Source organism: Halichoerus grypus, chromosome 6 (genome assembly GCF_964656455.1).
Source record: "Halichoerus grypus chromosome 6, mHalGry1.hap1.1, whole genome shotgun sequence".
Classification (NCBI taxonomy): domain Eukaryota; kingdom Metazoa; phylum Chordata; class Mammalia; order Carnivora; family Phocidae; genus Halichoerus; species Halichoerus grypus.
Window position 1 is genome coordinate 109,517,912 of NC_135717.1, and position 16,074 is coordinate 109,533,985.

General features: G+C 35.9%; 1 protein-coding gene across 3 annotated transcripts in view; it reads right to left on the reverse strand.

The window, feature by feature from the left end:
- GXYLT1 (glucoside xylosyltransferase 1) overlaps positions 1-16,074 on the reverse strand; it is a 46,427-nt gene that overhangs the window by 19,117 nt on the left and 11,236 nt on the right. For 2 of the 3 annotated variants that reach the window (XM_036065589.2, XM_036065588.2), the window contains 3 exons: positions 8,406-8,577; positions 4,966-5,091; positions 2,044-2,295 (listed from right to left, as the gene is read on the reverse strand). In XM_036065589.2, the coding sequence (XP_035921482.1) occupies positions 2,044-2,295; positions 4,966-5,091; positions 8,406-8,577 (550 nt within the window). The remainder of the gene's footprint in view (positions 1-2,043; positions 2,296-4,965; positions 5,092-8,405; positions 8,578-16,074) is intronic. The other variant, XM_036065590.2, reaches the window with a different exon arrangement.

Here is a 16,074-nt window from a genome sequence, read left to right on the forward strand (position 1 = left end):
TTACGGCTATTGTAAATAACGCTGCAATAAACATAAGGGTTCATATATCTTTTTCAATTAGTGTTTTTGTATTCTTTGGGAAAATACCCAATAGTAGAGTTACTGTATCACACTCTAATTCTATTTTTAATTTTTTTGAGGAACCTCATACTGTTTTCCATAGCGGCTGCACCAGTTTGTATTCCCACCAACACTGGATAAAGGTTCCTTTTTTTCCACATCCTCACCAACACTTGTTTCTTGTGTTTTTGATTTTAGCCATTCTGGCAGGCATGAAGTGGTATCTTTGTAGTTTTGATTTGTATTTCCCTTAGAATGAGTGATGTTGAGCATCTTTTCATGTGTGTGTTGGCCATCTGGATGTCTTCTTTGGAATAATATCTGCAGATGTCTTCTGCCCATTTTTTATTTGAATTATTTGTTTTTTGGGTGTTGAGTTGTATAAGCTCTTTATATATTTTGGATACTAACCCTTTATTATGTATGTCATTTGCAAATACCTTCTCCCATTCAGTAGATTGTCTTTTAGTTTTGTTGATGGTTTCCTTTGCTGTGCTGAAGGTTTTTACTTTGATGTAGTCCCAATAGTTTATTTTATATTTGCTTTTATCTTCCTTGCCTAAAAAAATGTTGCTACAGCTGATGTTAGAAATTACTGCCTGTGCTCTCTTCTAGGATTTTTATGGTTTCAGGTCTCCCATTTAGATCTTTAATCTATTTTGAGTTTATTTTTGTGTATACTGTAAGAAAGTGGTCCAGTTTTCCCAGCACCATTTGTTGAAGAGATGTACTAAGTATTTTAAAAGGATCTCCTTTAAACTGACAACCTACATAAGTCCATTTATTATCTATTTTTCAGTTGAGAGAATTGACATTTAAAGTTAACCAGCAAGTGGTTAAATAAATGCATAGGTGGCAAGGTTAAACATAAAGACAGTTTGACTCCAGTGCCCACAAACTACAATGACATAAAACTCATCAACATAAAATTGGTAAACCATACAACATACTCCTCTATTCAGAATGCACAGAGAATCTAAATAGCCTGATTCTTCCACTGACCCCACAATTTGAGAGATAAGAAACATGCAAGAACTTTTTTTTAAAGCTTTTATTTATTTATCTGAGAGAGGGAGAGAGGGAGAAGGCACACAGTGGGAGGGAGGGGCAGAGGGAAAGGGAGAAGCAGGTTCCCCCTGAGCAGGGACCCCAACACAGGGCTCGATCCCAAGACCCTGAGATCATGACCTGAGCTGAAGGCAGATGCTTAACCAATTGAGCCACCCAGGCACCCCAAGAATTTTTTTTTTAATGTTAACTTCCAATAGCCCCAAACAGCTCACATTTATAGTGTTAGCCACTGTTCTAATTCAATCTTTTTTTTTTCTTAAAGGTTTTATTTATTTATTTGACAGAGAGAGACCGCGAGAGACGGAACACAAGCAGGGAGAGTGGGAGAAGGAGAAGCAGGCCTCCCACCGAGCAGGGAGCCCGATATGGGGCTCGATCCCAGGACCCCGGGACCACGACCCGAGCCAAGGGCAGATGCCTAACGACTGAGCCACCCAGGCACCCCTAATTCAATCTTTATAAAAGTCCTATGATGTAAGTAATGTTACCTACCATCCTCATCTCACATTTGAGAAAACTAAAGCCCAGAGATGTTCAAAATTCACTCAAGGTCCTAGAGTTTTAAACCTGGCCAACAGGGTCCAGAGTCTTAAGCTCTTCACATCTCTGTGTCACCCCCAAGATGTTCTACAGTTGCACAACTACAAAATGACAACTATTAGCTAGAATAACAATCTAGAAAGATGACGTTCACTACTTAATGCATTGTTATTTTACTTCATTTTAAGGACATCTGGCTTGATCTACCACAATGGTCCAATAAACAGAATACGAAGGACACACTTTTCTTCAATTATTCTAAATAAGTAGGAAAATTCTGAGTAGTTTAATCTAGTTCTTAATAAAACAAAACTATATTGGAAACCAAACAATTTGAGAACTGTTAACCAACTAACTGTATCAGTGACTTACCTTGAAATATTTCCTTCTCATTCTAGTCATGTTCATCAACATAACTCCAGAGTTTACTCCAGTTTTTCCATAATATGGATGCCTGGCAAAGCGATTATACCACCCTATTCGTGGCTCTTCATGTTCTGGCGCCATTGCAGCAATTTGTGTGGAATTAAATTTCTTTAGTAAAGACCAAATATCATCAACGGGCCGTAAAAAAAGGATATCAGTGTCGACGTACAATAGTGAGTCAACTTCTTTCAGGATTAACTATGAGAAGAGATATTTGAAACATTAATTATAATTCTATTTATTTAATATAAAACATAAAAAAGGCTTTTGTTGTAAAAGAAATACCTATGAGACAAGTTAATTATGTTAATTTTTTAAAGTAATCTTTCCTAAACTGTCATTTTTTTACAATAGTATATATGGAGATACTATGCTAATCTTCATATTAACTTTCAGAGAACAAAAGCTATAAAAACAAATCAGAACAAAAAAATAAATACTAACAACTGGAAAAATAAATAAAATAAAATAAAAGCAATATTGTCAAAGATCAGGGACATAATGTTTTTAGTAATGGAAAATAACATTAACTTAGCTGAATTTATATCCTGAATCTTAATTTCCTAAAATAAATACAGAAATAAACCAATAAAATAAAGATCTTCTGAATTTGTTCCCTTGGCCTGTAACACTAATGGCTGTGGCACCACTGTACCATTTTGGTCTCAACTAGTAAATGATAGAGCCAAAACTGGACCCCAGACCACCTAGCTCTGGAATCCATGCTGTTTTATTTTCGTGCTTACTGTCTCCCAACAAATGAAAGTAAATGTGCATATACTTAGCAAGGGTGAAGACAAGAGGTGTCTTTAAAGAAGGACTGGCTATATTATTACTTTCTGAGAGATGCTGAATGTGTCTTCTACAGGGATTTTTCAAGGAAAACTTTTTATATCTGTCTTACTCACAAAATTTAGAAACCAATTCCTGCAAATTTAAATTTACTGCATGTATCAGTGTATTAGAACTCAATTATTAGATTAACCTAAATCTTTTTAGTTAAGAATATAAAGAGAAGAGTTTGGTCCTTGTTCTGCTCCTTTTCAAAACTGTTGCCTCCTCCTTCTGGTAAGGTTAAGCCATCACCTTAATGAGCAGCTACAAGGCTGCAATCACCCCATTTCCCCCACCAGCTGATTTAATATCAAGCTGGGGGGAAAAAAGTGGTTTGACTGCAGAGCCTGAGTAGGGAATCTATTTCAAAGAAGAGAAACTCAGTAATAAAAAAAGTACCACTTAGAAAAATAAAGCATCAATTTACTTAAATCTGGTTAAAAAGATGCAGAACTAACAGTGAAATATGCGGACAATTTGACAGATTTCAAGTATTTTATTTTAGTGTTTCAAATTCCATTTAGGAATTTAACCAGATTGCATCACTAAATGATCTGGAAAATTTCATATCACAACGCCAACAATTAAACTTGTTAATAATGCAGAACAAAATGAAAGGGAAATGCTTGTAACCTTAGGCTTCTATCATCATGTATTGTTTTTTCAGTAATATATTTGTTTATTGAACGTCATATTGTATTTGTTTAATCCCTGCCTCCCACATCAGACAATAAGCTCTATAAAAATAAGAAACGCATCTGTTCTATTCATTCCTATATACCAGAACTTCAGTACAGATTCTTGGCAAAAAATAAGCACTCAATTTATTAAATGGGATACAACAATGATTCAACGTAAAAATTTTGTTCTAAACTTGTAAAGTCTACATGAAATATCTAAAACTTCTCGGGCTTTTTTTTTTTTCCCCCTATCTTAACCCCTTATTTGTGTGCCTCTTACAATGGAAGCAGAGACTGAGAAAGATCCTAGGATCCAAATTTTTTACACATGGCAACAAAGTTACTGGTTAGGCAGACTCAGTGATCAAAATTATAACTTTAAATCTTACTGATGACCTGGATTCAGTAAATTATATCTTAATATGCTAAGAATTGCTTTGCTCCATTTAAGAATAACAAGTAACTAAAGTTTCTTCCCCCATAATTCATACACTTTCCACAAACTTGTGAGCTTCTTAAATTCAGTATTTATACTACTACAGATGTGGATGAAATCAACTCAAAATAAAGAGGTAACCTTGCTTCTGAATATTTTCAGATTAAAAAAAAAAATGATCTGGGATGCCTGGGTGGCTCAGTCGGTTAAGCATCTGCCTTCGGTTCAAGTCATGATCCCAGGGTACTGGGATCAAGCCCCGCATCAGGCTCCCTGTTCAGCAGGGAGTCTGCTTCTCCCTCTCCCTCTGCCTTGCAGCTTCCCCTGCCTGTGCTCTCTGTCAAATAAATAAAATACTAAAAAAAAAAAAAAATGATCAGGGTTTATCACCAGAGACCACCACCAAAGAACAGCTCCACTGAACAAATGGTTCCCATTTCCCTTTGAGTTCACATGCTTTAAATTTGTGGCTGTGTTAAAATATAATCTGGAAAGCGTAACATGGCTTGGTATAAGACAGAAATGGCTATTTAATGATACAATCTACTTCACTTCGCAAAGTATAAATGCAGTGAGCAACGAGAAGGTGATACTGCCACTGCATTTCTGCTGGCAACAGACCTGGCTCCAGTAAGATCTAATGACCTCTACTCCTTCTTAGAAATAAAACAGTTTACAGCACCTGAATAAATTAAAATGTAAGAAATAGTATTTCCACAGAAATTACTTACATTTTTCATTTTAAACAGGTATTTTCTTTTGTAGCTTTTATTTGTTCTATCAGAAGATTTTTCCTAATGTTCAAAGGGAAAATCTACATGTGTATGTTTATTTAACTCATTTACATGTAACTCTTCATTAACTCGTGTATAAAAGCAAAATTAGAAAAAAAAAAAAAACACTAGAGAAAAAACTTACTGGCAAGAATAATCTCTGGGAAGCACAAGGTTTAAAAAGCTTTTTCCACTCCGCTGCATTCTCACTTGGAAAAGTTATTGGGTATAATGAATAATTAAATGTCTGCAGAAATGACCAGCTATCAAGCTAAAAAAATATATAAAAAAAACCTTAGTTTAGATTATTTCATTTTTAATTTTCTCTGTAAAATCATAAACCAATAGATTATTTTAAAAGCTAAAAATTAAACATACTATATGTTATGCTGTACATAGTTAAGAGAAAGTCAGATTCTTCTTTCCCACCATTTGTTTTCATTCAAAATCTTACAATCATAATAATATTCTAGAAAGACTCCACCATAAAGATCAGAGGCACAATGAAAGTTAACCAACACAAAATTAGAAAGCTGAAAGCCCTGTACATTGTTCATCTACCTCATCTTTACCTGATGTATAAATCCTATAAATCCCTAAACAAATTAGACTCAAAAAAATTAACCACTAATTTTATTACCAAAGTATGTATAACAGAAAATGTCTACACTCAAAGTCAGACCAATACGAAACTGGTTAGAAAATATTTGTCTATCTATGTATTTTTAATATGCATGGATATTCCTGATAATAAAATACTGATAAACATATATCAATGCCAATTTTTGAAAAATTCATTACAAAAAGCAAAAAGATCTGAAAATCTATAATGAACAGGTTTACTTTTCATGCATTTCAAGACACTAAATTCTTTCAAAGTCAGTTTAAGACAAGTTTCCTACAGAGCATTCACAATATATAGAGGGATGGGGCACCTGGATGGCTCAGTCAGTTAAGCATCCAACTCTTAATTTTGGCTCAGGTCATGATCTCAGGGTCATGAGATTGAGCCCCATGTTGGGCTCCATGCTGAATGTACAGCCTGCTTTAGATTCTCTCTCACTCTCCCTTTGCCCCTCCCCACTAGTTCACAATCACTAAATTAATTAATTAATTAAAAGTTAAAAATTAAAAATAAATTTAAAATGTCAAAATTAAAAAATAATAAAATAAACAATTTATTAAAAACCATACATGGGGGAGAAAAACTAAGTAGCTTATGTAATAGGCTGAAGATGCTCTTTTTTAATTATCACTGTGTTCAAGTAATTTTTATTTTTTATTTTATTTTTTTTTAAAGATTTTATTTATTTATTTGAGAGAGAGAGAAGGAGAGACAGAGAGCACGAGAGGGAAGAGGGTCAGAGGGAGAAGCAGACCCCCAGCTGAGCAGGGAGCCCGATGTGGGACTCGATCCCGGGACTCCAGGATCATGACCTGAGCAGAAGGCAGTTGCTTAACCAACTGAGCCACCCAGGCGCCCCAAGTAATTTTTAAAAATATTAATGCCTTCCAACATAGTTTAAGGGAATAGCTTTAACTCCAACATTCTGCTTTGATGTCTCTGTTAATTAGTTTAAAACACTAGCATTTTATTTTCCCTGCACGAGTTATAAATCACTTAAAGATACTTTCAGTATCAACTTCAAAAGGAAAGCTTAGTCACTTTTTCCTTAATTCTAATATTTAGTCATCTTTTTTGCAGTAAAAGCATGTTCTACTACTATTTGATACTTTCATCAAAAGCAAAACCAAACATTCTCAGAATTGTAATAGTTAAAAACCAAGTTTAAAAATACAGTATATATTGGGGCGCCTGGGTGGCTCAGTCACTTGGGCATCTGACTCTTGGTTTCAGCTCGGGTCGTGATCTCATGGGTTGGGGGACTGAGCCCCTCAACAGCCTCCGCACTCAGTGGGGAGTCTGCTTAAGGATTCTCTCTCTGCCCCACCCCCCACTCAAATAATTAAATAAATAAATTTTTTAAAAAATACAGTACAGATTACACAAGCAATCAGTCAGATTTGAACAAAACACTAAAGCTGCATATAAGAGGAAACAATAATTTGATTTTTTTATTACACTTCCAAAGGTTTCCACATTCCATAGCAATCTGTTGCTATTCCCTGAACTGTTAAGACAAGAGTAATTCCTCAGTTAATATTTTAGAAAACAATCCAGACAAAGAGATCAAGATTACAAAAGCACATATCAAAAATACAGACACCAGAGGTGCTTGGCTGGCTTGGTCAGTAGAGCATGTGACTCTTGATCTCAGGGTTTAAGTATGAGGCCCATGCTGGGTGTAGAGATTGCTTAAAAATAAAATCTTTAAAAAAAAAAATACAGACACTAGAAATATTTTAGAACAGTAAGTAAAGCTTTATACCTCTTGGAATCAAAGATTTTGTTTGAAAACTAAAAGACTTGAGGTCACAAGTAGTATTTTTCACTCAGTATTTTGAACTATTTTAACTTGAGAAAACACCAAATACATATTTTTCTACATAGTTAGGCCAAGCATAAAAACCAAATCAGTTTGAAAAGTTAACTTAGTGTACATAGATAAACAGAGATAGTGGGGAGGGGGGTAATCACTATTATCATCTTTACCACTGTCTCAGAACACAAGGTAGTGAGATTTCAGGTGAATTTTCTTTTTTCTTATATGTTCTTCCCTCATATCTATCTGTTCTACTCTTCTTGCATAGTAATAATTTTTTTATTGTTAGGGAGGTTACATGGCAGTCCTGATTAAAGAATGTATTTTTAACCCTCACAAACAGCTGTAACAGTAAGGTTACATGACTAAGTTCAGGCCAATGAGATATTGGCAAGAATATCATATGCAACTTCTGGAAAATATCCATAGAGGGTAGGAAGGGATTGCCTTCCTCACTCCTTTCTCCCTTGTGTTGGTTAAAATATGGGTGTGAGGGCTGAAGAGTGAGTAGCATCTTGGACCATGAAGGAGAAGTCTTATGTTAAAATGGCTTATGTTAAAAAGACAGAAGCCAGAGTCCCTGAAGACATGGAGCTACCATATACCATAGACTGCCTACTCTTATGTGAGAGAGAAATAAACTTCTATCTTGTTTAAGCCACTGTTAGTTTGGGTTTTCTGCCAATATAGCCAAACTGATTGTAACTAATACAAAACCAAAATAAAGAACTTTCTTATCAAAACAAAAAGCCACTTCCTTCCATATTGTCAATTAAGAGCTCCCACCCCTGAAAACAGAATTAAAATCTCTGTGCACACTTTGTTGAGGCACTCCCAAGCCAAGGATGGGAATAAAATTAAGTTATAGGATTTTCCGGTCAAATCATCCCGGACCTATAGCCAGTGAAATAAAACCTCCATGCTTGGCAAAGGACTTTAAGCAACTTACTTCTTTTCGAAAACAAACCCTCCTCTTACACCCTAGATCTGGACTCTTAAATGGAAGTGGCAGCCCAACTCTAGGAGGGCAGTTAGTTACTGAGTAAACAGTTTTGTTCAATGAAGGAATAAAACAACATTCTGTGATAGTATACCATTAAATATTCACCTCTGCAGTCTTAACAAAGTCTCAAATACTTACTATGCCTTTAAAACTATCATGTAGTTGATCTTCAGCAAAAATATGGAACTGAAGAGGTCTGATGCTGAAAATGATAGCTGACTTCAACATGGTTACAGTTTCTTCCAGTCTTTCACCACAGGCAACCACAGCGAGGTGCATTCTCTGAATGGGCTGCACATTCAGACTATACCTAATAGAAAAGAAAACCACATTTTCCAACAGTTTTAGTACAGGGTAACATGTTAACAACACGGTATTTTGACCATGTTCAAAAACTGAAGTTCAAAATTTCTACTTAAAAAGCAAAGAAATATCAAATTACACAATAGTACAATGTTGAGTCAATTATATATTTCTGTATCCTCAACCAGCCTTTCTCAGCCAACGTTCCTCACTAGGAACCAAAAAAAAAATTACTACTGTCTCAATTCTCCCAAGAATAGCACATAAGTAGCACCATTCTACACAGGAGAAAAGTTAATTCATTACTCAGACTAGATGCATTAGGGCTTAATTCTCTCAAGGAACCCCCCAAATGACAAAAGGAGCATCACCGATTGAAGGTCTTCCATTCAATTATTTTTTAGCTTTTTTATTTAAAAAAAATCTCAAAAACATATGAAGTAGAGAGAATAGAATAAATCCCCATGTGCCCATCTCCTGTTATAAACATCCATTCAAAGGTATTCTTTCTTCATCTAAATCCCTCTCCACATCCCTTTCACTAACCAACAGATCATTCTGAAGCAAACCCAGACATAAATTCACCCATAAATATTTCAGTATTATACCCAATCTTCAACCATACTAAATAGGAAAAAGTTTCCTTCACATAACTTTTTTCACCTATAAACATTCAGTTCCATCCACCAAGTAATCAGTGAGAGGTAAAAGTTTCTGAGGTGGTCTAAAACATACTAATTAAACATCAGTATGGATTTTGGAAGGAAAGATTCCCTAAACGCAAGTTATTGGCTTAGGCTATGTCAGACCCTACTTCTAATAGAGAGCAGCAGTGCACAACACCGGGCCTAAGGACCCTTTCAAAACCCTTGCATCTTAATAGTGAACTAATAAAAATTCACTAGCATATAAAGAACAGAATTATTTATGTGTGACTACACTGTTATTAAATAAAATAACCTATTTGTAATATTAAATTCAGATCTCACCTGTAATTATGGCATAAAATAATCATTTTGGAACTGACAGCTAAAAGAACAGAAGAATGGAAGACAACATAAAACAAAACTAGTAACACATTAAGGTATTATAAAGTACAAACATTCTAAACTAAAAACATAAAATCTGACTTTAATTCAGTTCTTGCTTACAGAGATCCTTTCCGTAAAATGTATAAGGGTTAGAAATTACATTATTTAACATTAACAGTTGTATGTATACATTACTGAGATTTGCAATAGCGGGAATGAGTGATTAATCATTTTTCTTAAATTTGAAAGTTAAAATCAACTGTAGTTATATTCCTTAACATAGGACTTTGTAATCTTGTGTATTCACATGTACATGTGTTAAGGTGAAACAGAACTATTTTCTGAGGAAAATCTTGTTCTTGCTCATGGGTCATCCCTCAACTGACCAGATCAGGAAACAAAATCATACTGAGGAATAACATTAAATACAAGCAACTGACTATATAAAACATACCTGAATGCCAAATTCATACATCTCAATGTTTTAACATTAAACAAGAGTAATTATTTTATATTAATAGGATAAAAAAAATCATGCTCCCGCTTTTATTGTGGATCTATCCCTTCCTATTAACAAGTCTGTTTTGCTAAGAGCCTGGAGATAAAGTATTAAGATAGCTGTCTGAAACTGATGCTTTTCTGGTCTGACCGGGCTCCTAAGGCCTGAAAACAGGTTCACTTCTCTTACAAGGGACATTTCTCACTTATGTGAGTACTGGTAATGGTCAGCCTTCAGCAGGGGAGCTGAAAAGCTCTTAACCCCAAATACTTATCGTCTAGAAAACACATGGGTCATTTCCTCCCTGATCCTTCTACTGGGAGGATAAAACTTAAACTCAATACCCTGGTAACTGACCCTTTGTTCAGGCTAAAGGGCCAAAGATTCTATAAACGAGGTTATTTAAAACAATTGAACTGTTTTTAAGAAACCTCCCCCAGACGATTCATAAAGTTACATATTATTACACCACTTTGTTAATGGTATTAAATGAAGAAGTCACATATAAAGTGACTCTTGCAAGAAGCATTATTTACTATATCAGAAACGGTGGTGATATTTCATTCTTCATTAAGGTTAAAATTACCACTAAGATACAATACTTTGTTTTTAAAATTTATATTAATCTGCCAGGAATTAAATTTTATGAATAGTCTGAAGTAGGGAACAATTGCCTAATTTTGCACATGTCTATCCAACTGTGCAAACATCATTTGTTTCAGAATTACCGCAGTTTATCCTTTCCCCACCCACCTGCTGTGCCACTTCCTTCACATAGATGGTGTTAGCAATCTGGTGTTAGCAATAGCCTGTCTTTTTAAAGCTCTGTTCTTTTCCATTGACAGCAATTAGAAAGAAGTAGTACCTCCTCCCTTGGCAGCACCCTCTGTTTCCCTCTTTTCTGTTAAGTCCCTCACTTTATAACACTGAAACCCTATGTGAGGGGAGACTATCTACGCCCTCTGTACCTAGAGCAAGGTAATGTATACCCGGTTCATCTCAAAGCAGTGGAAGTCACAGTGATAAAAGTTAAAGAAAGACAAGGCAATCAAGACACACAACAATTTCACAAAGCTCTAAATTATTTCATCTTTCAGGTAAGTGCCTCCACACCAAGACTTTAAAATTGGCAATGGGCGGGGCGCCTGGGTGGTTCAGTTGGTTAAGCGACTGCCTTCGGCTCGGGTCATGATCCTGGAGTCCCGGGATCGAGTCCCACCATCGGGCTCCCTGCTCGGCGGGGAGTCTGCTTCTCCCTCTGACCCTCCTCCCTCTCATGCTCTCTGTCTCTCATTCTCTCTCTCGCAAATAAATAAAATCTTAAAAAAAAAAAAAAAAAATTGGCAATGGGCTTGGATTGCTTAACTGATCATAACTAGATCCTGCCTCGAAGCTAAAGCCCAGAGATTTAAAAAGTAAGCCACAATAGTCATGTGCTGTTTTGCACAGAATTCTCCACACAAAGACAAGTATAATAAAACCTTCTTAAGAAAATAAGTGAAATGTTCTTCCGGGTTAAAAAAAAAAAGAAAAAAAATCCCTCTAAAATCAGTACCAGATCTGACTCCTCCCAAGCATTTTAGCAAGACTTGTTTTAGTCACACTGCCAGCACTCCTTCCACCAATTTCTATGGAAGGAGTATTGTCAACTACCTTTTGGTTATATGTCCCTTTTTAGTAAAAACATTATATACAGTACAGACTCTTAACACCATAAACCGTATTTTAAAGATGTCACTGCTTACCACCCTGTCCCTAGACCCCGAGAACAGGAAATAATTGCAACCTAAAAAATTCTAAAGTAATCTTCCACCACTAGAGGAAGGAATAACTAAAACCTTCTAATAAGATATAGGGAAGCAGCCATTCAAGTAATTTTGATGCCAAAATGATATAAATCTTGAATGATATAATCTGGTCTGTAAAAATGTGCTATATTTTAATCACAGTGTGAATAAGAGGAAAGTCCCTATGGATTTAAAGAAATATTATCCAAAAGGTCATTTTTAAGTCAAACCTATTTTTCTACAGATGTATGATTAGAAGAAATTCTACAGATAATTCAAAGATAATACCTGAGTGCTTCCATGGCTAAATATGGCATAACCTGAGCATCAACAGGAATTATGACAGTAATGAATGATAACACATAAAAGAAAATGAATCCGTAAGTCTAAAAAGATACTAAATAAAGGGGCTAGGGGGAAGCGGGAAACCCTTCTTTAAACACAAATATCACCAATAACGTAGAAGGAAATTCAGAATTACAAAAATCACTATTTTGCAATCACCACTGTAACCGATGATTTGAACAAGAATAATGATTGCTACAACCACAGAGTATCAAGGTGTTATCCCCACACATTACAAAGGGGATAAAGGTACTGTTAACATGTAGAAATGTGACACCACCACCTTAACCACATGATCAAAGTTAACAAATGTTAAACTTATGACAGAGGCTTCCTGAGAGCATGCCCAAAGAAGAGCACAGTATCACCTATGCAGTATTCCTGCCCAAAATCCAGAATCTAATAATGGAAAGACAGGCAAATCCACATAAAGGAACATTCTGCAAAAACAAAACAAAAATATCATGTCATGAAAGATACCACGACCACCCCCCAAAAAAAGTCTGGGGAACTGTTCTACAAGGAAGGAGACTATAAATAGATCTCACAGCTGAATGCGGTGGGGGGTATGTAAAGTTCGTTAAAAGAAAAATAAGGAAATATGAATATATATTCTGCCAGTGTTAAATAACTGGAAGTGACAGTTTTATTATGATTATATTGGGGAATGCTTCTGTTATGAGGTGATACATGCTGAATATTTAGGCGTATATCATAATGAATGCAGCTATCTCTCAGATGATTCAGCCAAAAACAGAAAGTGGCAAAATGTTAATAATAGGGGCGCCTGGGTGGCTCAGTTGGTTAAGCGACTGCCTTCGGCTCAGGTCATGATCCTGGAGTTCCAGGATCGAGTCCCGCATCGGGCTCCCTGCTCAGCAAGGAGCCTGCTTCTCCCTCTGACCCTCCCCCTCTCATGCTCTCTCTGTCATTCTCTCTCTCAAATAAATAAATAAATAAAATCTTAAAAAAAAAAAAAGTCTTCTTAAAAAAAAAAATGTTAATAATAGGTCAATACCTAGTGAACAGTAGGTAGTGAGTGTGCTCACTATACTATTCTTGTAACCTCTGCAGATTTGAAACTTACCAAAGCAAAAAGTTCAGAGGGGAAATCAGAAAAAAAAAGTTAATACTTAAAGTATTTTAGATGATAAATTCTAATACAAACACTGTTAACAGATTTCTAAAACTTAGGAATAGACTTATTTTAAATAACATTTCTGCTATGAAGGAATCATAATAATGTGTCTTCTTTTTTTTATTTAGACAGCACAAAAAGCTTTCAGGGTGTTCTTTCAGCCTAGTGTTCTCTCTATAAAAGAAAACAATGTTTAATAATATTTAGGCCAAGAATTAGCATTATAAATGAAGTATGCAAAGTCAAGCCAAATTAAATTTCTGGTAACAATCACCTCAACTAAAAAGTAACTGCTATGAACCATCTTTAAAAACTTGCAGTTAAACAAAATGGAAAACTATGTTCAGAAACATTAATGGCAATTTCCTTAATGTATAGCTTAAAAACAAAATATTTTACCTCTTACTATAAAAAAAAAAGTGTTGAATTATCATACTAGGTAAAAAACTACTTTGAAGAGTTGTATAGGGGCGGCTGGGTGGCTCAGTCAGTTGAGCAACTGCCTTCGGCTCGGGGCATGATCCCAGGGTCCTGGGATTGAGCCCCACATCGGGCTCCCTGCTCAGGGGGAGCCTGCTTCTCCCTCTCCCTGCCGCTCCCCCTGCTTGTACTCTCTCTCTCTCTCTGTCAAATGAATGAATCTTAAAAAATAAAAAAAATAAAATAAAAAAATAAAGAGTTGTATATAATCACTTTTGAAACAAAATATAACACTTGAAAAAATCTTCAGGTTCCCATCATAAAGATTAAATACTTTAAAAGCTCAAGTCACAAAAAAATTAGTACATTAAAAGAGAATTTTTATTTTTTATTTATTTATTTTTTTTTTTAAAGATTTTTTATTTATTTATTTGACAGAGAGAGACACAGCGAGAGAGGGAACACAAGCAGGGGGAGTGGGAGAGGGAGAAGCAGGCTTCCCGCTGAGCAGGGAGCCCGATGTGGGGCTCGATCCCAGGACCCTGGGATCATGACCAGAGCCGAAGGCAGACGCTTAACCATCTGAGCCACCCAGGCGCCCCTAAAAGAGAATTTTTAAATACTACTAAAATTAGTAGTAGTAGTAGGCACCTGGCTGGTTCAGTAGGCAGAACGTGCAACTCTTGATCTTGGGGTTATGAGTTCAAGCCCCATGTTGGGCCTAGAGCTTACTTAAAAAAAGAGAGAGAGAGATTGCTTAATGAAATAACTAAAACAAAAAATTGAAACCAGGAAGATATTTGTAATCAATGGCAAAAACAGAATATATTATCCTAAGAGATCATAAAATAAGCATTAAAAAACTTAAGAGGTAAATATCAATACAGAAAATATATAGAACAAAAGAAGCTCAACAATTATGGAAATACATTCAGCAAATAATCAACAAAATATAAATCAGTAATACTCTATCATTTTACTCTAATAAATGCTAAAATTATAACTCCCAATAATGCTAAGGTCATGGTGACACCTATACATTCACACAATGCTGGTGCAGACTTAAATCCATATAATTTTTAATAATAAGAATAATAAGAACACAATTTAGTAATATAATTCATTCTCTTTAATGAATATTTGAACTTCTTTCATATGCTAGACACGGGATAAGCAAGAAAGCCACAATCCTGACCTCATACAATTTACAGTCGATTGCAAAAAGACAGAATTTCAAAAGATTTAATGGGAAAGCATGGTAACTGCTTAAACAGAAAAAAAAAAAAGAGATTGTTAAGGAAGCTCACTATACAAACATCAAAAATAGTCTGAAAGTGCCGGGGGAAATCATTAGTTATTTACTGGTTGCCAAGCACCTTGCTCGGCATGGGGCTTGAATGATGAACAACACATGGTATCTCTCTGCAAAGCCAACAGTCTGGAAGATTCACAACCACAAGAGATGTGTGAGTACAGTGACATAGAGGATACTGAGAAGGGAGAAACAGTGGGTAGGGAAGGAAAATCGTTGGATAAGAAGTAATGAGCACAATAACTAAGGGAATAGGAAGAAGAGGCTATCAGGAGCAACAATGTGAAAGAAGCTGGGTAGAAGAGTCACTGTGGACTGACATGAAGAAAGTCAATCATAAACCAGGATACAAAACACACATGAGGGAAGGTGTGAGAAGCCAGATCAGGTTTAACCATGAACTCAGGTTTAAACAAGAGAGTCTGAGGCATCTGAATCAGCAAGTTAAAAAAATGACCAAAATGCAGATAGAAACACAGTTCTTGAGCTCAGAAAAGAGCTCTGGAGTAGAGGTATCAGTTAAAAAGATTATCTGGGGTACATGGGTGGTTCAGTCAGTTAAATGGCTGCCTTTGGCTCAGGTCATGATCCCAGGGTCCTGGGACTGAGTCCTGTGTCGGGCTCCCTGCTGGGCAGGAAGCCTGCTTCTCCCTCTCCCGCTCCTGCTCCCCCTGCTTGTGCCCATTGTCTCCCCCTCTCTCAAGTAAGTAAAATCTTTAAAATAAATAAATAAATAAAAGCTTATCTTGTGATTATCCAGGGAGTGGGGAGAGAAGAGAGCAGGGTCCTAAGGAACATTAATATGAAGGAGTCAGGACAAGGAGAGGAGTCCAGAAGCAGAGAGATCAAGTAGCTGGGACCCTGGTCTTAAGAGCCAGAGACTGACAGAGCCGAAAGAAAGAGGAAGTGGTAACCAGTGTCAAAGGGACCAAAAAAAGTAAGACTGGGCCCCAGAAGAACAATTCAGAGGTC